The following is a 26,384-nucleotide window of genomic DNA, read 5'->3' on the forward strand; positions in this document are numbered from 1 at the left end:
AATCCTAATTCATTAACATACAATACATTAAACACAAGTATTTCAGTTTGAATGTACAATTCTTGATAAAATATGATTTCCTGATTCAGTTAAGTTCCTTGGTTTCACTTTTCAGAAACAATTTGATGGTTGCTCAGCTTCTTCTGGAACTAAAGTGATTGTGTCTTGACTTCAATTGGTTACTGTTTCTGGCAGTGATTATATCAGAGATCACTGCTCACAGCACCTATAGACAATTCACGCAGTCAAAATATTATGTAACAGACTATTTGACAATGCTGCTGGAACCTAGGACACAGTGTTTACACAATGAACTACAATTCAAGGTACAAAACATCTTTCTGCTTTATGTTAACCTTTGGTTTCTGAAGGCCTTATGTCTCCTAAAAATACAGAATGCTGCAAGAGTAATTCCACCACTGGATCATCTTTCTTGTTACTAAGTCTGTCATATTCAGCTCCAACAGACCATAATGATTCCAGGTCATAAGTCAGTCTTGCAGTTTTGGAAAAAATGTGCAATGCAATATTACCTGAAATAAAGGAACTGCTTCAGATTAATGATGATTATATATAAACATTACTGGAACAACACAGGCAACCTGGCCCATTAACTGTATCCACAACCACAATCAATCAATAAAGTACATAAATTTATATTATTAATTGTATGCTTCCCATTTCTGTTTGTCAAACAGTCTCAACAGGAAGGAAATTGTCAGATAAAAACATAGCCCAGAACAATCATTACACAAAGCAAGAAAATTTCAAAGAGCTAGGGATCTTACCACATTTTTAATTTGTTTGAATGTCTGCCCTACTCTAGTAATTTTTGTTTTTGAGATGCTATTCCACCAAAAATACTGTCATTATTGCCACTTATTGCCATTATCTTGTTACACAGACACGTTTCCTGTCAGCATCATTACTTTTATCTGTGATGCTGTTGTATCCTGGGGCTGATACCCCACACAGTACAGCCCAGGCTGCCTACTCGGCTGATGTCAATGGCATAATAACATGTTTACGGTTAGGCTTGTGGAAGTTTCCGCTCATCCAGATTGCACCATAGGCAGTGCCAAAGTCAGCAAGCTATTTCCTTATGCCAGTCACACACGCAAAAAGAGAGTGTGCAAGTAGTCTTCCACTTGGCCAATATTTAGGAGGCCACACATCCAAAACAGCAATGTTCCAGTTCCAGTGGAATTGTACTCCAGTGAAGTGAAATGATTAGCAGCTACGTCTGCATTCTACAAGTGTTTATCCACGAGTTGCTTAGCCATGGTCATCAAGTAATCTTTGAGTGAGTTTCCAGATTTCTACTCTAATTTACAAATATTTACAGACTACACTGTGTCCAAAAAGCTAGTCTCAATTGGACTCTGATTCAGGAATGCATAGCTCATCCAGTTTGGATTTTGCTTCTAAGTGAGTTTTAAAGGACTTGTGTAATTTATCCAGAGTCTCTTCATAGGACTCAGACTACATATACTGCATCTTGAATAAATGTAGTGACTTATTAACACTGTCATTTGTAGTTCTGTAGATATGTTGGAGAAACTGACATTTATTTAGAGTGCACTACAGCACTCTTTCAGTGCCATTCCAGCCAGTGTACTCAACTAAATTAGCTTACAAAATTGCTACTTAACACTGATTTGTACATTTTATAAATACACTGTTAAAATTTGATTCAGTTTTTTGCAAATACCAACTCCCAAGATACTGTAGGATTCAGAATTTAACTAAAGATACAAACAACTTACGCAAAGATAATTATGTGAATCTCTCATTCCTCACGCTGTATCAATGTTGTCTTAATGTTTCCAAAATTATCTATCAAAACTGCACAAAAATAAGATACACAACTAAGATACAAAACTGTACTGTACCTAGATCCATGGCAATCCAATCCTTTGAGTCTTTACCTTCTATCTCTGGTATTCTATCATGTGGGTGTCGTTTCTTTTTGAAAACTCTTCTTACAAATTCTGCCGTTGCATACATATGCCTTGGTGATTTTCCAGTGACTATTACCATGTAATTCACATACTTAATTTCAGGAGGTACTGACACAACAAAAATATCTAACATATTCTCTCTCCTGAGGATACTCACAAGTTCCTCTATTTCAAAAACACCAGTCACTCCTCCTGCAAATGAGACAGTGATACTATAAGAATTTTTAATATTGGTTATAGAATTTATATCATTTTCTACTATTGAAAAGTAATGAAAGAAGTGTTTGGAACAGGTAAAAATATGTATACTGATTTCAAGCAACACACACAACAGTAAAACGAGCATAAAATAATTAAAACATTGACCTGAAAATAAGTTTTAAATAGCTTACTTTATATAATAAAATGTGCTAAAATCAAGGGTGTGTTTTAGTGACAAAATGCAAATTTATCAATGAATACGTGTAAAATGAAAATGGAAAAATGACATGAATTTAGTGTTTCATTATAAGATTTGAAAACTTTCACATGAAATTCATGCCATTATAGTAAAGAAAGTTAAGACAGACTGTAATTTCACACAAGCAGCTTAACAGCTCATGCATCCAAGCTGCTGATACGAATAACATACAGAAGAATGGAAAATTAAATTGAGGACATGCTGTATGACAATGAGTTTGGCTTCAGGAAAGGTAAAGGCACCAGAGAGGCAGTCTGATGTTGTGATTGATAATGGAAGCAAAACTAGAAAAAGCATTCCACAGTGTAAAATGGTGTACAATGTTTAAAATTCTGGGAAAAATAGGAGTAAGCTGTAGGGAATAAGGCTGGAAAGACCAAGAACGAAATGTTCGGGTTAAAAAGGGTGTAAGACAGGGATGCAATCTTTCATCCCTACTGTTCAATCTGTACACAGAAGAAGCAGTGAAGGAAACGAAAGAATGGTTCAACTCCATATAGTGAAGAAAACATGTGAAGAGTAAAGGAACTTCATGCAAGGGAGCAACACCTGATAATTTGAATCTGAGTTCGCAGTATGTACAAAATTTAAGTACTGTACAATGAGAGAGAACAAAACAACAAACAACACAAAGAGATGAAAGAGTTATTTCAAACAAAATAGGTATGAGAGGTACATATTAAGTTGTCTGTCTGCTCAAAACAAGCAGGAGAAAAAGATTAAGGTTTAAAATCTTGATGATGAGGTCATTAGAGATGGAGTACATTCATAAATGGGGTAAGGTTGGGGAATGAAGTTGGCTGAGTCCTTTTCAAGCTTAAAGAAAACATGGAAGACCTATATCTGGCTCGATGGACTAGTATTTGAACTGTTGCCACTCCAAATATGAATCCCCTGTATTACCACTGTGCCACTTGCTTGGTAAGATGCAGATGATGGTAAACACAAAAATTAAGAGGAAGCTGCTTAAAGCATGACACCATCATACAAACTTATGATAGTTACATGGTGGAAAGGGAAGAGCCTTCCAGGAAACAGCTTTAATTTAAAATGTAAACAAATCCAAAAAATACTTGGAACATCTTAAACATGAAAGCTCAGCATAATAGCAAACTTTGGAGATAAAATGTCAAAAAGTGAACTTATTTTAATAACTTCAATCTAAATGTAAAACATCCAACACGTCAGCAGTTCCCAACCTTTTAGATGTGTGGACCATACGCTTGTGGCAATGGTTCAAATTAGTCCAGCCAGCTGGTTATAGGTTTTCCATGGTTTCTGTAAATAAGTAATTCCTGTACCCACAAGAGAATCAATACCTGTATTAAAACTGGTTAATTTTAGCCTCAAATCATATCTACAGTCATTCTATTTCTGTACTTATTTTTAAAAAAAAGTAAAACTGAAAAGGCTCATTCACATAGATAGTTTCTCGAAAAGCCCACCAAGTGTCTCAGTAAATAGTAATTTAACAATATCTCCAGAGAGACTGAGCGAAATGGCATAATAACTAACGCCCTCAACTCGCATGCAAGAGATACGCGTTCAGTTCCCAGGTCAGCTATCCACATATCGGTTTTCTGCAGTCACCCATGTCACTCTGTGCAAATGGTTGCTCAAAAGGGCCATGGTCACTTCCCTCCCCTCCGGTAGTAAGAAATTTAAGCAATGCTAATCTCTCATAATCTTAGCTGTGGACAGGATGTAAAACACCAATTGCCCTTCCTTCTTCTTGTGTCAGGATATTAAATGAGCAAAATTCAAGCGAGTCATTCTTGTGAACACTTGTGTCCAAGAAAATACCAACTTGAAAATTATGATCAGATTGGTTTGTTTGGGGGAAGAGACCAAACAGCAAGTTCATCGGTCTCATCGGATTAGGGAAGGACACGGGAGGAAGTCGGCCGTGCCCTTTCAGAGGAACCATCCCAGCATTTGCCTGGAGCGATTTAGAGAAATCACGGAAAACCTAAATCAGGATGGCTGGACACGGGATTGAACTGTCGTCCTCCCGAGTGCGAGTCCAGTGTGCTAAGCACTGCGCCACATTGCTCGGTCTATGATCAGATTGTGGCACATTATGTGTTTACTCCATGAGCAGCCAGCCAAAGCTGTGTATCGTACATGCGAGGAATGACTGCTTAAATGCTTCTGTACCTGTTGTAATTAGTCTAATTTTATCCCCATGGGCCACACAGGGATGATATCTAGGGGGGCAAAAATATCTCTAGATTCTTCACTTAAGACTGGTCCCGAAATTATGTGAGTATGCTCTGGCGGGATAACTGGTGCCTTTCTTCAAGTGTCTGACAGTTTTGATTTTTCAGGATGTTCTTGACACACTCATGTGGATCAAACAAACATGTCACCATTTGTACTGCCCTTCTTTGAACACATTCAGTATCCCCTGTTAGATCTCTCTGGTTTAGGTACCATACAACTGCGCAATATTTTAGGATAGGTTGCACAGTGTTTTGTGAGCAAACTCATTGCAGTTCCCCCATATCCTACCAATCAACTGAAGACTACCACCTACTTTTCCTATGATTTAGCCTATACAATCATTCCATTTCATATCAGCACAAATTGTAATACCCAAGTATTTGTATAAGTTGACATTCCAACTATGACTTATTGATACTGCAGTCATGGACACGATTCTTTTGTGTTTTGTGAAGTTCATAATTTCACATTTCTGAACATCTAAAATAAGTTGACATTCTGTCTGAATATTAGTGCAGCTTTTTACAAATAACACTTCATTATATATAAATGCACTATCTGCAAAAAGTCTGCCAGGTTATTAATATGCAGTGGGAACAGTAAGGGTTGCAAAATGCTTCCTGAGAGCATGCCTGAAGTTACTTCCATGTCTGTCAATGACTCTCCATCCATAACATGTTGCATCCTACCTACCAAGAAACCCTCAATCCAGTAATTTGACACTTCATACAAACATTCTTTTGATAATAAGAGTGGGTGTAGTGCAGAGTCGAATGCTTTTTGAAAGGCATGAAATACTGCATCTAGCTACCTGGTTGCCTTGATCCATGGCTTCTAGGAGGTTGAAAAGCACAAGTTTGTTTCTCAAGACCGGTGTTACCACAGTACTTGCCAGTTGGCATGGAGATATCATTCTGTTCAAGGTCCATCATTATGTTTGAGCTCAGAATCTGTTCTAAAATCCTACAACAGATAGATGGCATGGATACTGAATGGTAGTTTGTGGATCACTTACACTACCCTTCTCATATCAGTGTCATACACGTTGCTAAAATTGGGAGATGGGGATATACTAGGCATGACCTATACTGGAATAGGAAAGAGCAACAACAGTTGGCTGAGCTTCTTGCAGACAATGTACAGAAGGGGGGTGGGGTGGGGGTGGGGGGGGGGCATCATCACACACAGCAAGATCCCTGTAGTTACTGGTGCAAGATCCCTGTAGTTACTGGTGTCAGACATGCACCTTTATAAAGTTAGAATCAGGATACAGGCACGCTGCTTTAAAAGAAATGAAAGTAATAGAAGAGCCTCACAAAATGCTTAAGAATGCACAGCAAAGTAAGGTTAGCTTATTTCATCAAAATATTACAGGTCTGAGTAATAAGGGAGGAGAGCTTCTTGCCTATTTGGAAAACTTAAAGAGCTCTGAAAAGATAGACATCCTGTGCCTGTCTGAGCACCACATAACCACAGAGTTAGATAAGTTACATATAAAAGAATACACTATAGCAGCTTACTCATGTGGAACTAATATGGGAAAAGAAGGAGTTCTTAGGTACATTAAGACAGAAGACAAGTTCAAAAACAATAAGACAAGTAGATTTTGTAGTGATCAGCACAAAGAAGTATGCTTCTAAATTAATATTGAAAAATAGTTCACTTTTAATTTTAACTGTATATAGACCACAGCAGGGAAATTTTGGACTGTTTATGAGGACATCTTCAACTTTTGTAGTCCTGTCTTCCTCAGTTGCACGTAATATTACGGTATATTGATAATTTTTACTTATGGACCGTCTGACAGCAACTGAATAAAACACAATTTTAGGGCCATACGCGTTTCGCTTTTATTTTCTGCAAGGCATCATCAGTGGCAGGTTGCGTGGACAATTTCTGACATATTACGCTCCTGTTGCATTTTTGGTGTTGTTCTTCTTCTTATGAATGCCAATTTTCGTTTTTTTTTTTTTTTTTTTTTTTTTTCCCACACTCCACAGCACTATGAACTGAATGCTTGTTTCAATGCAATGTTTATGAGGAGCCTGGATTCCTTACTGTACTATCTGTCAGACGGTAGCAAGTAGTTAATATTCTGTGGTGACTTCAATGTACACCTTCTATGGGATTCTGATAGTAGAAATGACCTGGAAACCTTATTTGAATTCTACAATTTGATCACAATAATTATTTTCCAACGCAGGTGGATAAAGACAGTAGGATTCTAATTGATAATGTGTTCTTTGGTGAAGCTCACAGCAAGAAAATAACTGTTTACCCAATAACAAATGCTCTCTCTGTTCATGATGCACAGTTAGTTAGGATCAATAACATCGTGCCCTACAGTTTGGATACTCCTCAGTGGAAATCAGTAAGAATAATTAATGGCTCCAGGACAAATGTTTTTAAGAATAATTTACAGGAGATGACTTGGGATGAAATTTATAATGAATTAAATGCTAACATAAAATGTAATCTATTCCATAATAAATTCATATTATTATTTGAAAATAACTTTCCTTCATAAGTAAATCAGGAAGGTCACTAAACAGCCATGTAAAATCCATGGACTATTAGAAGGATTAAAGAATCCTGTGAAAGGAAAAGGGAAATGTATCTTTTGGCAGGAACAAATAGGGATCCTGCAGTAGTTACACACTACAAAAATTGCTCAAAATTAGTAAGAAAAGTTATTAAAAATCAATGAGTATGCACATAATGTCAGAAATCAGTAATTTCAACAACAGACTTAAGATTATACGGAATGTAGTGAAACATGAGACAGGACAACCAGCCACAGAAGAAGATAACGTCACTATTCAACTGAATGGAAGTGCTATAAATGATGAGTCATGGGTAGCAAATATATTTAATAATCACTTCTTAAATACTGTAGAAAGCATAGGGACAAACATTTCAAGAGAAAAATCACAGCAATATGTTGAAAAAGTGACTACCATAAAATTCAGTCATGTGAATGTATCACGAACATCATCTGAAATTAAGAAAATTATACATTCTCCCAAAAATAAAATCTCATCTGGTTTTGATAGTGTTTCCAATACAGTACTAAAGATTTGTTCCTGCAAAATAAGCTTAGTCTCGTCTGAAATATGTAATGCCTCACTAACTCAAGGCATTTTTCTAGAGAGACAGAAATATGCCATTGTTAAACCCTTCTTAAAGAAAGTTGATAAGTGACATATCAATAACTACCAACCTGTTTCACTGCTGACATCATTTTCTAAAATTTTTGTGGTGGTGAAATATTTCAGAATAATATCTCACCTTAGTAACAATAAGATCCATAGCAAATCACAGTCTGGGTTTCAGAAGTGTTGCTCTACTGAGAATGTCTTTTACATGTTCACTCACCAGATTTTACAGACATCAAATAATAAAATAGCACCAGTTGGTGTTTTCTGCAACCTACCTAAGACATTTGACTGTATCAATAACAGTATTCTCCTAGATAAATTGAAGTTTTATTGGGACTGATGGAATGGTCAACCAATGGATAATGTCATATCGAACCAAAAGAACGCAGAAAGTTGTACTTAGTAATTCAATCAATACAATTCAGGGACATAACTCTGACTGGGATGAAGTCACATATGGGATTCCTCAAGGCTCAATCTTAGGTCCACTATTGTTCCTGATATATGAAAATGATCCTCTGTCTAATATACAACAAGCAGAATTAGTTCTTTTTGAAGATGAGACTAGTATTGTAATCACTCCAAGCATACATGCAAAAACAGAAGAAATGGTAAACAAAGTTCTTAAAAGTATCATTGACTGGTTTTCTGTGAATAGTCTCACCCTCAATTTTAAAAAGACACAACATACCCAGTTCTGCACATCTAGGGGTACTATACCAATGGTAAGTGTAATACACGGTGAGGAAATAATAAATAGGGTGGAAGCTTCAGAATTCTTAGGTATCCATATTGATGAGAGCTGAAATCGGAAAAAGCAAATTTTGTAACTCCTAAAATAATTTAGTTCAGCCTTGTTTGCACTTAGAATCATCGCAAATCCTGGGGAGAGACAAATCAGTAAGTTGACATATTTTGCATATTTTCATTCATTAATGTCATATGGAGTAATGTTCTGGTTTAACTGATCTTTAAGAAAGAAAGTATTCATTGTGCAAAAAAATGCTGTAAGAATAATATGTGGTGATCACCCACAATCCTCTGGTAGACATCTGTTTGAAGAGTTGGGCATTCTGACTACTGCTTCACAGTATATCTATTCCCTCATGAAGTTTGTTGTAAATAATCCACTACAGTTCAAAAGGAACAAGGATGTACATACTTACAATACCAGAAGGAAAAATGACATTCATTACTCCACATAACGTAGTATTTAGCACAAAATTGATGCACAATGCTGCAACAAAAATTTTTAATCACTTACCCAGTGATATAAAATGTCTGACAGACAGCAAAGTACAATTTCAAAACAAACAGAGAAAGTTCCTCATTGAGAACTTCTTCTATTCTACAAAAGAATTTCTGTTACTGTAAAGTGTAAAAGGTGGTGGGTAGGAATTACTAATTAACATCTGTATATCTTCTTCTTTATATACTTTTATATTTAAAAAGCTTAGAAATGTTCAGAATGTAACCACATGTACAAATTAATTTGCACTGTGAATGTAAAATGTTTTGTTCCACATCATTATGATCTGGTGCGCAAAATGATCCATGGAACATGTAACTAACTTGTAGATGAGTGTGTCCTGTGTTTCCTTCCAACTACTGAGTACAGTCTGTGGTCTATTACAATTACAAGAGGGGCTAACTCACTTACAGAAAGTGATATGGATTCCATCAGGTCCTTGGGGCTTGTCTAATTTTACCTATTTCAGCTGTTTCTCAATCCCACTGGTGCTAATATCTGTGTCCCTCATCATTGCATCAGTGCAACAATTAACCAGGAGCTGCACTCCTGTAACTTCCTTTGTAAAGAAACAGTTGAAAATGAAGCTCAATATATAGGGTTTCGCTTTGCTACCATTAACTTCAGTTCATGTGTCATCCGCAAGTATCTGAACACTAAGTTTAGTGCCTGTAGCCAGTACACCTAAATGGAATTTCTTTAGGTTTTGTGAGATATTTTTCAACAAGATTCTACTACAGCAGTCATTTAATGGTTCATACTCTGCCCCTCTGACAATAAAATGTGTTTAAGTCAGCACCTCTCCATCTATACTGTATACAAAAAGGCGACAGCTCTTGTCTCAGCAGCACCACAGGAGAGAACATCATTCATTTGTGAATTATTTGCATGAGTTTCAAGAGAGGCAACTTATTTTCATTTACCTGGGTGTTTAGTAGTTTAATTTGTAAATTTCTTGCATGTTTGTGTGCTTAGCAGGTGCAGTCTAGCATTTTAATTACTATGAGTGTACAGTCCTGCTATCTTCAGTAAGGGTAGGGACTGGAATTTCTGTGTTCAGCTACACGCTGAGTTGGTGAGCCTTCACACACAGCTCCAGGTGGTGCCGGATTCGGTCACACAACTTGAGTCTGTTGCCAACAGGCACCACTGTGGGGAGCTGGATGTGGAGATCCAGGGAATGTCCAGCATGTTCCATGTGCCCCCCCCCCCCCATTAACCACTACTGTGGTAACCCCAGTTACTGCCTGCAACTGAAGTTTCCTCACCCATGGTCGAGTGGAAACCCGTTCTGAGGTGTGACAGGCAGCAAGACTTTCTGGCAGGCTGATTGAATGGCCTCCACAGTGTGTCTGATAGACAGATTTCAGGGGCCAGCTGTGGCTGATAAAGATCCTGAGCCAGATGCAGTCTTATGTCCTGTTTCATAAGAAGTCTCTTGACCTGCAAGATCTGTGCATTCACAGAGGGTGGGATGACTGGTAATTGGGAGCTCCAATGTTAGGCACATAATGGGACATCTTAGGGATATGGCTCCCAAGGAGTGGAAGAAATCTGCTGTGCACTCTGTGTGCATACAGGGGAAAGTTATCCTAGATGTGTCATGAAGAGCACAGGGTGCAGCCAACTGCAGGTAGTGGCTCATTTTGGTACTAATGGCGTGTATTGCTTTGGATCAGAAGAGATTCTCTCTGGTTTTGTGTGTGTAACTGAAGATATAAAGACTACCAGTCTCGCTTGCAAAAGGCAGAGCTCCCCACCTGTAGCATCGTTGACAGGACCAATTGCAGACTTTTGATATAGAGCCACGTGGAGGGGCTGAATCAGAGGCTCGCACAGTCCTGTGACCATGAAGGCTGCAGATTCCTTGACTTGCACCTCTGGTTGTAGGGGCATTGGGTTTTGCTTAATAGGTCAAGGGTCCATTACACACAGGAGGCAGCTACATGGGTAGCAGGGGTAGTTTTTGGAATGTACTGGGTGATTCTTTACATTTGAGGGTGTCAGGAAAGAACAAAAAGGGCTTCAGTCTAGGTCACTCACAGATGAGGGCAGACCTAATAACCATAGGTATTATGGTAGTAAACCGTTGTCGCTGTGTTGGGAAAGAATCAGAGCTCCAAGCCCTAATAGAAACCACTGAAGCTCAAATCATTACAGATACTGAAAGCTGATGAAAGCCTGAGATAAGTTCAGCCAAAATTTAAAAAAAGGGCCTAATGGTGTTTAATAATGATAAATTAAATACAAATGGTGGTGGTGTGTTTTTGGCTGTTTGAAATAGTTTATCTCGTAGCGAAATTGAAGTAGACAGTTCCTGTGAGTTAGTATGGGAAGAAATTAATATTAATATTAATAATGACAATAATAATTAATAATTGCTTTCTTTTACTTACATAAATGATTTAGAAGACAATCTGAGAAACTCTCTTAGATTACAGATGATACTGTTTCTTCATCTACTCTACTAAACATTTAAATCTTTCAACTTGTTATACTTGCTTTTAGTACTTTACTAATCATTATTGCTGCAGCTTCTTCATGGTAACTGATACTAGTTTCAACATGTATATCCTCAAATGGATTAAGTCCATTTGTTGCCTTTACATCTAACACATCTCCACCATGAGTGGATTTTTGAACTGTGTGTTCTCTGTAGTTTCCAGACAAAGTATTAATTATTTTTTCACATGATATCTTGCCACACCTACTACTTACAAAATTGTAACTCTCCCAATCAGTTGTTGGGTAATTAAAGTCTCTGGAGTCCACTTTCAGAGCTTTTGAAGACAGATCTCTCGGCAACAGGGCAGATTGACAACAATTTCACAAAGCTTGTTTCTTTATTAAATTCAATGCCGACATTCAACTACAGTTTAAAAAACAACAGTGATATTCACAAACAAAATAAAAAAATGATACTCATCATCCATTCATTAGCCTAAGCATGGTACCAGAAAGAAGTGGAGTATGTAGCAATTACACAACAATACAAACCCAAAATATTGGATGTCATGGTGATGAAACTTAAGCAAAATGAAGACAAACAACAAACAAAAAAGGTGTAATAGTTTGCTACAGCACAAGTAACTTCAAAATAGACTGTGATCACAAAACAGAACATGCAGGAATGTTTCTTGCTTTTAATGGTCTCTATGAGCTCCATGAGAAATGAGTGTCATTCTTCTTAGAAAGTTGATCACGCTGCAAATAGATTGTTTACCATATCCTATTGGATTCAGATAAGAAGATAGAGCTGGTCACTCCATCATTCTTCATCACATAAGAGTGTAACAACTCACCAGTGAGAAGCTCATTAGAGAAAGATCCATCATAGTATGTAACATAAATTCTACACAACAAAGTTCACTATTTTGGCTGTCTTCTCTTGCTCTTACAATATTAACTGCTGTATTACTCACATAAATGCAACTGTCTGCCATATACAGAAGATACAAGCATACTACTGTGTTAATTTAATGCATCAGTACTGTTGCAACAACATATGTAACTTTCACATCAATGTCTTTGCTTCCTCAACTAACTGTAATTTTTACATTTTTTTGTTTCAGTTCATGGAAAACAGTGTCTCTGCCTGAAAATTATTTCCGATTCTTAGGTCCTACTACAGTTTAGGCCTTTTTGGTGAAAAGCTTACTTGTTTGACAGTCTTTTTGCTGTGCCTATATGAGACTTAGCATCTCTGCTGTATGGTGACTAGTAATCTATTTTATTTTATTTGATTTTATTTTTTTTTCCATAATACCGTTATTATTCCATCCTGGATTTTTGACTGTTAGAATTAAATTCAATGTATTAGAATCACAGGATAAATTAAAACAAGTATAGCTTTGCAAATGTCCAGTGTTATACATAGAAGGACTTCGCAGACGTACAGGTTGTAGAAATCTTGTAAGTAATTAATGTCTCTGAATTCTCATTTACATATCCACTGACTAAGAAAATACTAACTATCTAACACAAAATAATACAAAGTGGCATTGTATGTTGCGAGATATGAGACACGGTTTAGTTGCGTCAAAAAGTATTAGCCTATTTAGTTGGTCCCGTTTATCTTTCCTTTGTGAGCTGAAAATATATGTTGAGTATGGAGCAATATGATTACTCTATCAACATGTGGTGTTTGTTTTGTTTATGATAGCAAGAGAGGCAGACACAAGAAACCAGGTACCAGCACTCTCAAACAGCACTAGAATGCTCAAATTAATGCTGATTCGATGAACATATTGCCATTAACTATACCTTTAGACAAGCATGGTAAGACACAGCACATATATTTAGAACATAACCAAGGATACTGGCATGAATATTGATCATCTGAACAATATTTCACCCCACCCACTGACTCTATGTCAGTTGCTATGAACTGTGACATTTCAGAGAGGAAATAATAAATCCAGGTACACAGCTGAGTTGATACTCCACAGGCATGCAGTTTAATTAGAAGTTGATTGTGGGGAATGGTATCAAAAGCCTTATGGAAATCTAGAAATTTGGAATCAATTTGAGATCCGCTGTTGATAGCAGTCGTTACTTCATGAGAATAAAGAGCTAGTTGCGTTGCACAAGCAAGATATTTCCTGGATCCATGCTCATCAATATCTCTGAGGCAATTCATAATGTTTGAACATAGCATATGTTCCAAAATTCTACAGCAAACTGACATCAGTGATTTTAGTCTGCAGTTCATCAGATTACGCCTCTTCCCTTTCTTGGGTGTTGGCATGACCTGTGCAACTTTCCAGTCTTTAGACATTGATCTTTTTTGTTTTCTCAAATGAGCAGCTATATATGGTTGCTAGTAGGGAGATATTATATCAGCATCCTCTAAGAGGAATGTAATTGGTATACAGTGTGGAGTGGAAGTGATCTGAGTTGCTTCGCTACACCAGGGATACCTACTTCTAAGTCACTCATGTTAACAGCAGTTCTTGATTTGAATTTTGGAATACTTACTTCACCTTCTTTGGGGAAGGAATTTCGAAAAACCTTATTTAGTAACTCTACCTTAGTGGCATTGTCACTGGAGACATTAACATCACTACTGTGCAGTGAAGGTATTGATTGTGCCTTGCAGTTTGTGTACTTTACATATGACCAGAATTGCTATGGATTTTCTTTCGGGTTTTGGGACAGAATTGTTTTGAGACAACTATTAAAAGCATCTTGCATTGAAATCCATACTAAATTTTGAGCTTCTGTAAAACTTCATCAATCTTGGGAGTTTTGCATTATATTAAATTTGGCATGCTTTTCTTGTTGCATCTGCAACAGTGTCCTGACCTATTTTGTGTAATATGGGGGGCATTAGTCCTGTCTCTTAGTAATTTATATATAGTATCAATTATCTGTCATGTTACTCCTCAATTGCTCAGGATTATTTGCTGCTTGCTAAGAGGTCAAGTAAGTTTTGCAACCGTTTACAATTTGAGTGGGTTTCTAAACTAATTAAATAATTTTTGTAGGAAGCATTTAATACAATTTCAAATGTTGTTTTATGCCTACTATCAGCTCTGAACATGTAGCTTCTCCAGCATTTTGAGGGTAGATTGATATTGTGGTGTACGTACTGTAAGACCTTCGGTACACACACCATCAGATTATTTGACTTGTCGCTCTAACGAAGTAGGCGAGTGTCAGCAATATGTCTCGTGGTCTTATCAAGGCATGTTTATCTTCTGTCGTTAGGTCAGACAATAGAAATGCCACTTGCACACTTAGAGTAGCAGATTGATGGTGACGAACTTTAAACAGAACTTGATTAATTTTCACACACGTTTATTAAAATAATAACATGCATAAACATTACATAACTTGATTCTGGATGCTATTTACAATTGACAATCTGAAGTTCCTTTGGTCTTGGTACGTTAATTTCATTCTCACATATCTCTGATACTTGACAAAGTGTCTATACATTTATCTTCATGGCTATGTACAGGAGTATGATAATCTTCTTAGGTGCAGACTGAAACTTGACTATAGACTGGTACAGACTAATGCAGACTGGTGCAGACAAATGCAGACTCACTAATCGGAGGTCTGTACACTCGTTATAATACCTCGCGCATTCAGGTATCACTGCGCGAGTGTGATCCGCGAGGAGAAAAGGTTCTACGTTAGCGGCAATCTCATTGGCTGCGTTACATATTAATATGCGGATCGGCGGAAGCAGAATTTGGCCCGTCTCTACGGCAGCGCCATCTCATAGTGCGGAGACGGACGAGCGCTGCGCCTGCGCTGTTGTGCTTAGCGGGGCGCGCTCTAGTGGGAAAGTTGTGTACGCGCTGACTACGCGGAACACAACAGATATCAGATTCTATGAGTGGGGTACAATTCTGAGATGATACTCAAGTTTTCTTTGAACATTTCAACAACTATATCATCTGGGTTAGGAACCAACTGTTGCCTGTTGCCCCAACTAGAAGTACTTGATCCTCTTCATTCTAAATCCAACTCAGTGACTGAAAGTAATTTATTACTTGGTCAAGACTAGCACTCAATTTCACAATAACTGTGATGTAGACGCCTGGTCCTAATGTTTCTTGCTGTAATTAAGGCTACTGTTGTTTTATAGTAATTCAATTATGCAACGAAGCATACATGTATGTCATGAATGAAACAATTTGTCACATAGAAACTCTGTACTGAACTGGGACTCAAACCTGGAGCTCTCTCTCTCTCTTTTTTTCTTTTCATTTTTTTTTGTGAGAACTGGCCTTACTGACTGAAATATCAAGGTACAACACATCTTCACTCAAAATTTCGTATCTGCCAGAACCTCCATCACACTTTCTAAAACTTCACAGAAGCTCTCCTGCATACCTTGCTGGACTATCGTTGTAGTCAGAAAAAACAATGATAGTCGAGTTTAAGCTTGTTCTGTTTACCTACATCACACATTCTCTAATAGCCAATGAGTGTTCAGTAGTGTTCTGAGACCTCTACTGTAAATGTCGTAGCCAATGTGAGCATTAAACGTGATCGTAGAGGGTTGAACGTGAATTTCTACTCCATTTGTTGCAAGTTGTCATCGCCGATGGCAGTGGTAAGTGACAAAATCTACATAAGCAAGCGAGAGACATAATTTGCAGTATACACACTTTCTTCAAAAGTGCAAAACATGTGTATGTGTGTACCACAACTCGTGCTTGGAACCAGCAACACAGCAATACTCGTCTGTGCCTTTATCTGATCAAAGCATAATCATTCCTGGCATGGCCACAGCACACAGTTCATCATGAAGTGAAAGATTCATGACGGAATACCATCAATATTATAATGTCATAGCACATGACAAGGCACTGTGTCTGATCAATACAGATTTCCTCTTTTATCATTCAAACTTCCTGTCATTTCAACACAGAAAACTAAACAGTTGCTGGAAGCCAGCAGGGTATAACATTGGTTACCCCAAAAGTGGTTTTACCAATAACAGGAGAAAGCTGTGCTGGGAGTGTGTATAGGATGTGTTTTACTACACAAGTAGTCACAGGATATGATGCATAAGGCATGAAAATGGTTTGAGGAGGGGATAAGATTTGCCAACAATGTTGCAAAGTTTCAAAATATAACAAAAAGCTGATCTGAGGGGCTTGGAGAAATAGTAACTCTGGCGCACCTAATTTCAGGAAATCATAGTCTCAGTGGAGACTTTGAATGACAAATTCAAGGTGCACTATTTGCTTGTAATAAGTGGCCTGGCAGACATCCACTGTTTTTATAATGAAAATATGTAGTATCATATTAGAAGGGAGAAAGTGTCCTCACATAACCCACTCAGGAAGTTGTTGGAAAATGTTCTGCTCTAAGCGCTATCATAGTAATAATTGTTTGGGTTTGAAGCTTTAGCATTAATGGAAATTCAGGTATTCCTATAATGCATCCAACTGTTCTTCTTAAATGCCCAAACATGTTTCATATCCTTGTTCCATCATCAATGGGTATCTTTATACAGTTCTGTTTTAGGTAATAATTATTCTAATGAAATAAGGCCTGAAGACAGTGTCTGAAGAGATTATTACCTTATTTTCTAGAATGTTGGTTTATTTGGGAACATCTTTACTATTTGCCAGTAACTTGCCATCTGCAGCTAAATGATTTTACTGTGAGTTTGGTTGGTCATGTAACAGATCACTTTATCAATAAGTGCAATTTTGTTATACAAAAATATTTCACTGTAAGTAGCAGCATTACTTACAGCAAAATATAATTATGAAATATTTTTGTACAACCAGCTTAAGTTTACAGATGAATTAATGTGTTACATCACCAACCAAATCACAATAACATCATTCAGTTGCAGATGGCAAGCTATCCATATCCAATAAAGTAAAGAGGGTCCCTCAAAAACAACATCCTAGAACAGAAGGTAATAATTTTGTCAGATAAACCGTTTTTAGGTCTACTTTCTTACAAATAATTATTACCTAAAACAAGTGTGCATTTTCCAAATTGTATAAATACTGTCCGAGAATGGCACAAAGGTGTTGTGTGTTTGGACATTTAAAAAAACAGTTGTTTGCACAATAGGTGATCCTAAATTCCATAATAGTATCAAAAGTCTTTCTTAAAATTGAGGATGACTCCTACAATGTGTTGTTTGTGGAGGATGACTCCTGATATTGGCAGGGTGGTGTTATCAAATGTCGAGTAGTGTCTCCTAAACCCACACTGGGAGCAGCTAAATAGCTTCCTGGACTCTAGGAGCCACAGAAGAACACAACTGGCAAGTCAGTTCGGGCTTTATCATGTGAGATGTCAAGGAAATGTTACAACAGCTGCCAAGGAGAGTACTGTCCTCCTCCAGTTGTAGGAGGTGTAATAGAACTACCACTCTCCACATGTTGAGTAGTGGCCATCAGTCCAAACTGCATTAAATAAAACATAGGAAGCTATTTTTTGTTGTAGTCTGAGATTCTGCAGCATACTCTAGTGAATCTTGTTTAGTCCAAATAAAATAGTGTGCTGACAGAGCTGGTTCCACGTCATACATTGTGACAAATCAGTTGTACAACTCTGTACATTCAAGGTAAAATTCAGGCTGTTCCTTATCACAGTTTCACGACACTAGCAAAACATGTAGGACTCTGGTTGAGCTGTTAATTTTGTAGAAATTTTTCACTATTTCTTGGGCTACAACCTCTGTTGCAGAGGCAAGGCTATTTTTCACTACATTAATGAGTGGATATAATTGTTCTCTTCCAGAAGTCTTTGTGTACTCCCATACTTTGGTTGATGATACACAACAGTTTATTCAGAAAAACAGCTTATGCCGTGACCCATTCTTGCTCTTCCCAATGTTGATAGGTATAGTGATTTGTTACCTTTCCGACAAAACTCACAATAACCTATGTACTCCGACACCTATTAGTCGACATTACCGGTAATATGGAGTGTGGCGACCCTTTGAGTTTATGATTCCTTGAACTCTGCTGGAGACACTTTCAATAAGGTGTCTAAATGTCTATGGAAGAATGGAAACCCATTCTTCCTCAAAAGTCAAAACCAGAGAAGATAGTGTTGATGAACGCTGTGTTCTGGAGCGAATTCGACATTCTAACTAGCCCCAAAGGAGTTTCCTAGGGTGCAGGTCAGAACTCTGGGCAAGCCAGTCCACTTCAGCAATGTTATTGTCCACAAGCCATTGCCTTAAAGACACTGCTTTACGGCAGGGGCACTGTCATGCTAGTACAAACAATCATTGTCTCCGAATCGTTCCTGTACTGTATGCAGCACACAACTCACTTAGCATTTTTTGAAGTGCAATAAGGGAACCACAATCTAACCATGACAAACACCTCCATACCGTAACAACAGCCCCTCCGTACTTCACTGTAGGCACTACACTTGACAGCAGGTAACATTCTCCAGGCATTTGCCAAGGCCAAACCCTTCCATCAGATTGATGCAGGGTATAACATCATTCATTACTCCAAATCGCTCATTTCCAGCCGTCCACAGTCCAGTTGCATCATCCTTTACATCCTCTCAAGCACTGGTTACGACTGACTGCAGGCATGTGTGGCTTATGAGGAGCTGCTTGACTACTGTGCCCCATTCTTTAATTCCATATGCACAGTTATTGTGTTAGTCGGACTGCTGATAGCAGTTTGGAACTCACGAGTAATTCCCTACACTGATTTCATGTGAGAATTTAGATTCACCCTCTGCAACGCTCAGTGGTCGCTGTCCTTCTGTAAATGAGGTCCACTTGGTCTCAGTTTAGATGTCTTCGTTACTTTGTGTTTGCAGTTCATAATTACATCACCAACAGTCGACTAGTGGAGCTTGAAAAGATTTGAAATGACCCTAATGAATCTGATAGTCAAGTGACACCCAATGACAAGACCACATTTGAAGTCACAGAGTGCTCTTGACTAGCCTCTACTGCTGTTACTGCTTTTATGATGGTGGATCCACCTCTCATGACATATAGTGGTTAATTTCACATTACATAGGGTTTCTGGATACTTCAGATAGTGTGTGTGTGTGTGTGTGTGTGTGTGTGTGTGTAGCTCTTTCTGACTCAACCAGTGCTACATTTTCTGTACACAAAATGATTCTGCACCTCCACAGTGAAATCTGCTAATCCCTCAATGCAGTCGGATAATCATGGCTCTGTCTAGGAACAGTCTGTCTCCTAAAACAATCAGCAAATTTTTGATGTGGATGGATCAATAGCTTTTTGGATGACCTCTTCAATCATGTGGTCCACCCGCTCCTGGCAGCTATTGTAAAATTTTATCACGATCAGTAGGCAGTATAAAATCCAGGTCACCATGCTAAGTATTCATTTTACACGTCTTCTTTCAGATAATGTTGTCCCAGTCAACTTGATTAAAATATGATGTGTTCAGTGAACACATTGACAGTTTCACATAATCAAACCTCTGCAAAAGCGGAGAGATCTATGGCAGAGAACAACCACACAGAAGTGGTAAATGGCCTCATTTTACATGTGTTTAGAAGACACAGTTCTTCTGGGAGAAAGCAAATCTTCAATATCTCTTACCCAAGAACAAATGTCTGAGGAAAGTATGTTAACATCTCCAGTTAATAATAATAATAATAAAAGGTGGGAGGAGCTGTTGAATGATGCCTGTGAGATTTGACTACTGATATGTTTGTGATCATGTAAATCGAAATTGCACACTGTTGTTGCTCAAGCAATGTGCACCAATACATTTATTGTTTGTAGTTGAGTGACTCCACACTTCATCCTTTCACCACTGAGGGTCATCCTTCCTATGGAGTTTGTAATCTCTACAGACAGGCTGCATTTCAGATGTATCTCTTTCCCCTTTTCTCTTTGGCGTGGAAGTGACACTGTATGAGAGGGGATGGAGCAGAAAGGGTAGATGGTTCTGTTACTAATATGTCCATAAACTATTCCAGTAGTTGGTACAACCTAGCAAGGCGCCATTATCAATTGCTATTTATCTTGTGATGCATGTACCGTCAGACCGATGTTCACCAATTATGGATTAAAGTTAAGTATTCCAGAAATCACGTACTATTTTTGCTACTATAAGACCTTGACCTGTTCCAGACCTCACGCCAGCCTGCGTGAGCTAAACGCGTGCCTTTCGGCTACCCGTCACTGTGGATTGGCTGTCTTGCCAGTCCACAACAGTTCTGACAGTGGCATATTGCCAAGCCACCCTGTCTTTCAGGACACAAGCAGCAAGGGTTGCTGACAGGACACACTTCCCAGTATTCTGCTGAATAAACTGGTGCCACATGCCATCCAGATGACCAACAGGGACATGTGACAAAGGAGTCACATTGTGGTTGCTGACCTCATCCTGGGGAGCAGCAGACCACAAAGACGCTCTCTTGTGATCCAGCTTTCAGACCGAGCAAATGGTTTCCCACTGAACACATCTGTCTCTGCACTCCATGACTGGCCATCAGTGAAACTTGACATGAACAATCTTCTCTGTCCTTCCTATTCCTGTATTTTACCTTCACCCAACAGGCAGACACCTCACTGTTCAGCCTGGACAAGCCCTTATGTGACCTATAATTTCAAAATATAATAAAAATTCAGTTTCTCTCTCTCTTTCATTTCGAACCTCCCATCCAATACCCTCCCTCTCCCACCTCTGGCCAGACTACCACTTCTTGTGCCTGCATATTTCTTCATTTTTGGGTGCAGCATACTCCTTCTTTTGCAAGAGAGACCCAACATTTAGCTGCAAAAATATTATCTAAATTCATACCTTTTTTGGCCATTACTGATTAATGGACTTCTTTGGTTGCCAGAATCAACTATCAAGTTCTTATTTGTGGATTTGCATCTGTAGGTGATATTCCAGCATTCTTTGTTCCTGCTTATTTGAAGCATTGGTCTTTTCATTTGGTTTCTGGAGTACAGATACAAAAAAAATTTGCTATAGCTGGTTGCCTTAAAAACCTTCCGGATTCAGCATACAATATGTGTCTTATTAGTAACATTTGTGTTTCCTTCTTCATTAAACTTTGGGAATTCCTGACCCCAGATTGGACATGTACCTGTGCTGTTAACACAGTATGGAAATCTCTGGTTCACAGGCTGGAGAGAGAGAGAGAGAGAGAGAGAGAGAGAGAGAGAGAGAGAGAGAGAGAATGAATTCTGCAGGGCACAATTTTGATACTATAGCATCGCAACAAGCAGGGTCAATGCTTCTTGCAAATGAAGCCAGTGTTATAACTAATGATTTTAGATTGACAGCACCATGAATAACGTTTCTGAAAGAATTATTGGGCAGGTCTTGACTATATTGAGTGCAACAAAATAAATGGCATAATAAGCCCACGCAACTGTAGCACATGGACAGGAATTAGTGGAGAGAGTACAATTTTCTTAGAAAATGTAAGAAACATGTTATGAATTTCTCAAGCAGCTAAGTTCAACAACTTTAATAAGACCTTTTCATTAATTTTAAGCCACTGTACCATTTGATAATGCGTAAAATACCAGCATGCAAACACACACACAAATCAATTGTGTACATGGTAAGTCATTAAGTTTTAATTATACTTTGAAAGACTAATATTACATAATTATTTGTTGTTTGCAGGTAAATGTCTGTAGTTCTGAGACACATGAAAAGCCCTGTGTCACAGTACCATAGCACCCCAGTACAGGAGCAAAAAAATTATTGACATCCAACAGTCATAGAATCTTAGAACATGTTCTGAGCCCAAACATAATGAGGTATCTCAAGCAGGGCAATGTCCTTCATGCTATCCAGTATGGACTTCGAAAATATCATTTATTCAAAACACAACTGACGTTTTTCTCAGATGACATCCTGAGTGCCATGGGTCAAAGCAATCAGATAGATGCAGCAGTTTTGATTACTGATAAGCATTTGACTCAGTATCTCATCAATGTTTTTTAACAAAACTATGATCATATGGAAGTACACTGTAAATATGATCTTATGGACTACCAAACAAAATTTGTGATGATTTCTTGGTAGGGAGATGAAGCATATTATCTCAGTTGGAACGAAGTAACTTCAAGATTGTTTCAGAAAAGTGTATGGGTACTCTTTCTGTTCACGGTGTAGCTTATATTATAGGTCCAGCAGCCAATATTAATAGTAGCCTTAGTCTTCTCGCAGACAATGCAGCTATCTGTAATTAAGTACTTCCTGAAAATATCTACAGAAATACTGTCTGATCTCGGTAAGATTTCAAAGTCGTGCTGACATTGGAAGTTTGCCTTTGTTGTTCAGATATTTAAAATTGTGCACTTCACAAAAAAAGACAGTATTGTATGACTATGATGGCCATGATTCACAAGTGGAATAAGTCACATCACACAATTTGTGGGGATGTGAAACAGAATGATCACATACAGTCAGTCGTAGGTGAAGTAGGTGACAGACTTCGGCTCATCGGTAGGATTCTGGTAAAATACAATCAGTCCATGAATGACACTGCTTGCAAAGCACTTGTGCACTAGTGCAACCCATTCTACAATATTTATGAAGTATGAAATTACAATGAAATTCAGACCATTAGCTACTTACAGGCATTGATAAATATGAATGGGGAAGTTGAAAATGTGTGCCCCGACTGGGACTTGAACTGGGGATCTCCTGCTTACATGGCAGATGCTCTATCTGATTGAGCCACTGAGGATACAGAGGATAGTGCGACTGCATGGACTTATCTCTGGTACACTCCCCATGAGACCCACATTTCTAACTTACTGTCCACACACTACATTTGTAGTGCCCCTGCCCACTGTACTCATTACTTGCGGAAGTCAATCTACCAATTCTTGTAAGAGTTTGAGCAAATGTGAGCGCACCCGCACTGAAGAAGATCTTTGGCTGGTAAGCTTTATTTATATATGAAGATGGTATTTGTTCTTTCGGACATATCCAAACAGATACCATCTTCATACATAAATAAGGCTTACTGGCCAATGATCTTCTACAGTGCAGATGCACTTACATTTGCTCAAACTCTTACGGGAATCAGTAGACTGACTTCCGCAAGTAATGAGTATAGTGGGCAGGGGCACTACAAATGTAGTGTGTGGACAGTAAATTGGAAATGTGGGTCTCACGGGGTGTATACCACAGATAAGTCCATGCGGTCGCACTATCCTCTGTATCCTCAGTGGCTCAATCAGATAGAGCCTCTGCCATGTACGCAGGAGATCCCGGGTTCGAGTCCTAGTCAGGACACACATTTTCAAGTGTCCCTGTTGATATTTATCAATGTCTGTAAGCAGCTAATGGTTTGGATTTCATTGTAATTTCATTCTTCTAGAGCTGCATTCTTTCGGACATGTATGAAAGAAAAGATAACATATTCATATATAAATAAGGTTTACTGGCCAATGATCTTCTTCAGTGCAGATGCACTCACATTTGCTCAAACTCTTACGGGAGTCGGTAGATTGACTTCTGCGAGTAATGAGTATAGTGGGTAGGGGCACTACAAATGTAGTGTGTGGACTGCAAGTTGGAAGTGTGGCTCTCACAAGGAGCATACCAGAGATAAGTCCCTGGAGTCCCACTATCTTCCGTGTCCTCGGTGGCTCAGTCAGATAGAGCATCTGCCATGTAAGCAGGAGATCCCGGGTTCGAGTCCCGGTCGGGGGCACACATTTTCAACTGTCCCCGTTGATATTTATCAATGCCTGTAAGCAGATCATGGTCTGGATTTCACTGTAATTTCATTCTTCGAGAGCTGCATTCTGTTGGACATGTCCGAAAGAACATATACCATCTCCATATATTTATGAAGTATGCCTCAGATTATGTGTAGCAGGAGATATTGAATGTAGACACAGAAGAATGGCATGAATGGGGGGGGGGGGGGAAGGGGAGGGGTGCATTTCTTTGGATTTACACTAATTCTTCCAGGTCTTCTACAGCTATCACTATCTTGATTGGATGGAGATGTGCCTAATCCAAAAACAAAGATCCTTGTGTGGACCCCACACACAATCAGCTACCTGGTTTCCAGCTGATGGTAGCAGCTGTATTGTTAGACTTATATGTAGCACAGACTGAGGTCTTTTTGTTCTAGGTTGGAAGGTGACAGAGCAGTTGTGAGTTGATGAAGCCGAGGAATGTGGTACATACAGTTCGGCACAGAGTTATTTAACTATTCATTGTTCCAGCACACCATATCTGAATGGAACAAGAAGAAACTTTAACATGTGGTACAATGGGAAGCCCCTCTGACATGCACATGGATGTATTTTTTACATTACATTGACAAAATGAGGTCATCACAGCCAGAGCTTAATTTAGATTGGGGAAAAATGGGAAATGAAATCAGGCAAGGTCATTCTAAATAACTACCCAGATAGTCACTTTGAGATTTAGCCAAAGGATAAAACAAAAACTTGCATCTGGATGACTGGACAGGAATTTCAATCACCTTCCTTACAAATACAAAAAAAGAGGGAGATTAGATTCTAGTTTAACCTCCAACTGATGACTGTCCACAAGCTTGAGTAGGAGAGAAGCAAAGGGTGGGGTGGGATGGGGAGTTATGACTTGGATTGCACATGGATGTGGAGGGAAGTGATTTACAGAAATCAAATAAGACCTAAATCCAAATATCTATGAGAGAAAATTTGCCATTATGAGACATTGTAATAGATACAGTAGAATGGTGCAGCAATCTAAGAGTTGACAGGCGTACTACTAATAAATGAAAATACAAAAGTGATTTTCTATTTGACCTACCAGGTACATTGCTATTCTACGGTTATAAATTTGGCAATTTTTTACTTTGGTAACGAATGAAATACTAGCAAATATGTACATATCTGTTACTAACCGACATCCTACAAAATCAAAAGCCTATCAGAGATCAAAAGTCGTCAGTCAATGGATAATCTAGGCTTTTCTTACGGTATCAGAACATAACTTCGAAGTCAGAAACTCTAAACTCAAACAAAAAAATCAAGAGACTGCGCCAGAATGAGGGCAGAAATATAACATTCTGGATAGTTTAAAATGAGTGGCATGGGCGGGCATTGAAAGGGTAGACAAAAATATTGTTTTATGAAATGAAGTGATATAATATCGTCATATGACATCGTAAGAGGTAACTGCAAATGCGTCTACGTAAAGATACAAAATGTAGTTCTCCTCATGTATAGTATTCGCCGTATATGCCATAAGTTGGTCAATTCAAATACATAGTGTAGTTTTCCTTCATGTATGGTTCTTAAACGATGTTCTAATTTTTTTACAGTTATTTTGTAAGTGCCTCTCAACAATAACTTAAAAAATAAATCACCTACGAGCAAGAGATAATCCATAGAATTCGTCGAAGTCTTCGTGTGTTTCAATATCTTGGGCAACGCCATCACTAATAAGTCTCTCTTCTTGAACATCTAGAATTATAGGCGAATCCTCATCCCTAAATATGCGGTATTTGCCCGCAAAAGCCCCCGAAATCTGAGTCTCTTCATTTTGTTTCTTTGAGTCTTCAACAGAATTATTCCGGTGTTCACAGAAATATCTGCAGTTTTTATATGATGAAGGTGCAAAGTTAACTACAGGTTCAAGTGCAAATAAACGTCTAGTTCGAGAAACAAGTCGGCGCAGCATCATTTCATAACAACACTAAAAACATAAACAAACAATTCAACGCACCACAGTAAATCAAAGATCGTAGTAGTACGCAAACACACAGTAAACGTTACAACACTAAATGAGATCGCTACTTATTAGTACGAAGGAATAATTGATTAGAATTTGTCCATCTCTAAACTTCATAAAGTGCTAGGTTCGCTTGGAACTGTAGCTCTTCTGACGTTATAGTCATGCTAAAGATGTTAC

The 26,384-nt window shown here is 38.3% G+C and overlaps 1 protein-coding gene across 1 annotated transcript; it reads right to left on the reverse strand.

Annotated features, from left to right (window-relative positions):
- On the reverse strand, positions 1-26,222 carry LOC126262626 (uncharacterized). Its single transcript, XM_049959384.1, has 4 exons — positions 25,844-26,222; positions 1,893-2,153; positions 357-533; positions 1-226 (listed from the first exon to the last, which is right to left on the reverse strand). The coding sequence occupies exons 1-4, from the start codon at positions 26,154-26,156 to the stop codon at positions 204-206; spliced, it is 774 nt and encodes a 257-aa protein (XP_049815341.1). The 5' UTR covers positions 26,157-26,222; the 3' UTR covers positions 1-203.
- Between the last annotated feature and the right edge of the window lie 162 nt (positions 26,223-26,384).

The sequence above is a fragment of the Schistocerca nitens genome, chromosome 6 (assembly GCF_023898315.1).
Source record: "Schistocerca nitens isolate TAMUIC-IGC-003100 chromosome 6, iqSchNite1.1, whole genome shotgun sequence".
In the NCBI taxonomy this organism is placed as follows: Eukaryota; Metazoa; Arthropoda; class Insecta; order Orthoptera; family Acrididae; genus Schistocerca; species Schistocerca nitens.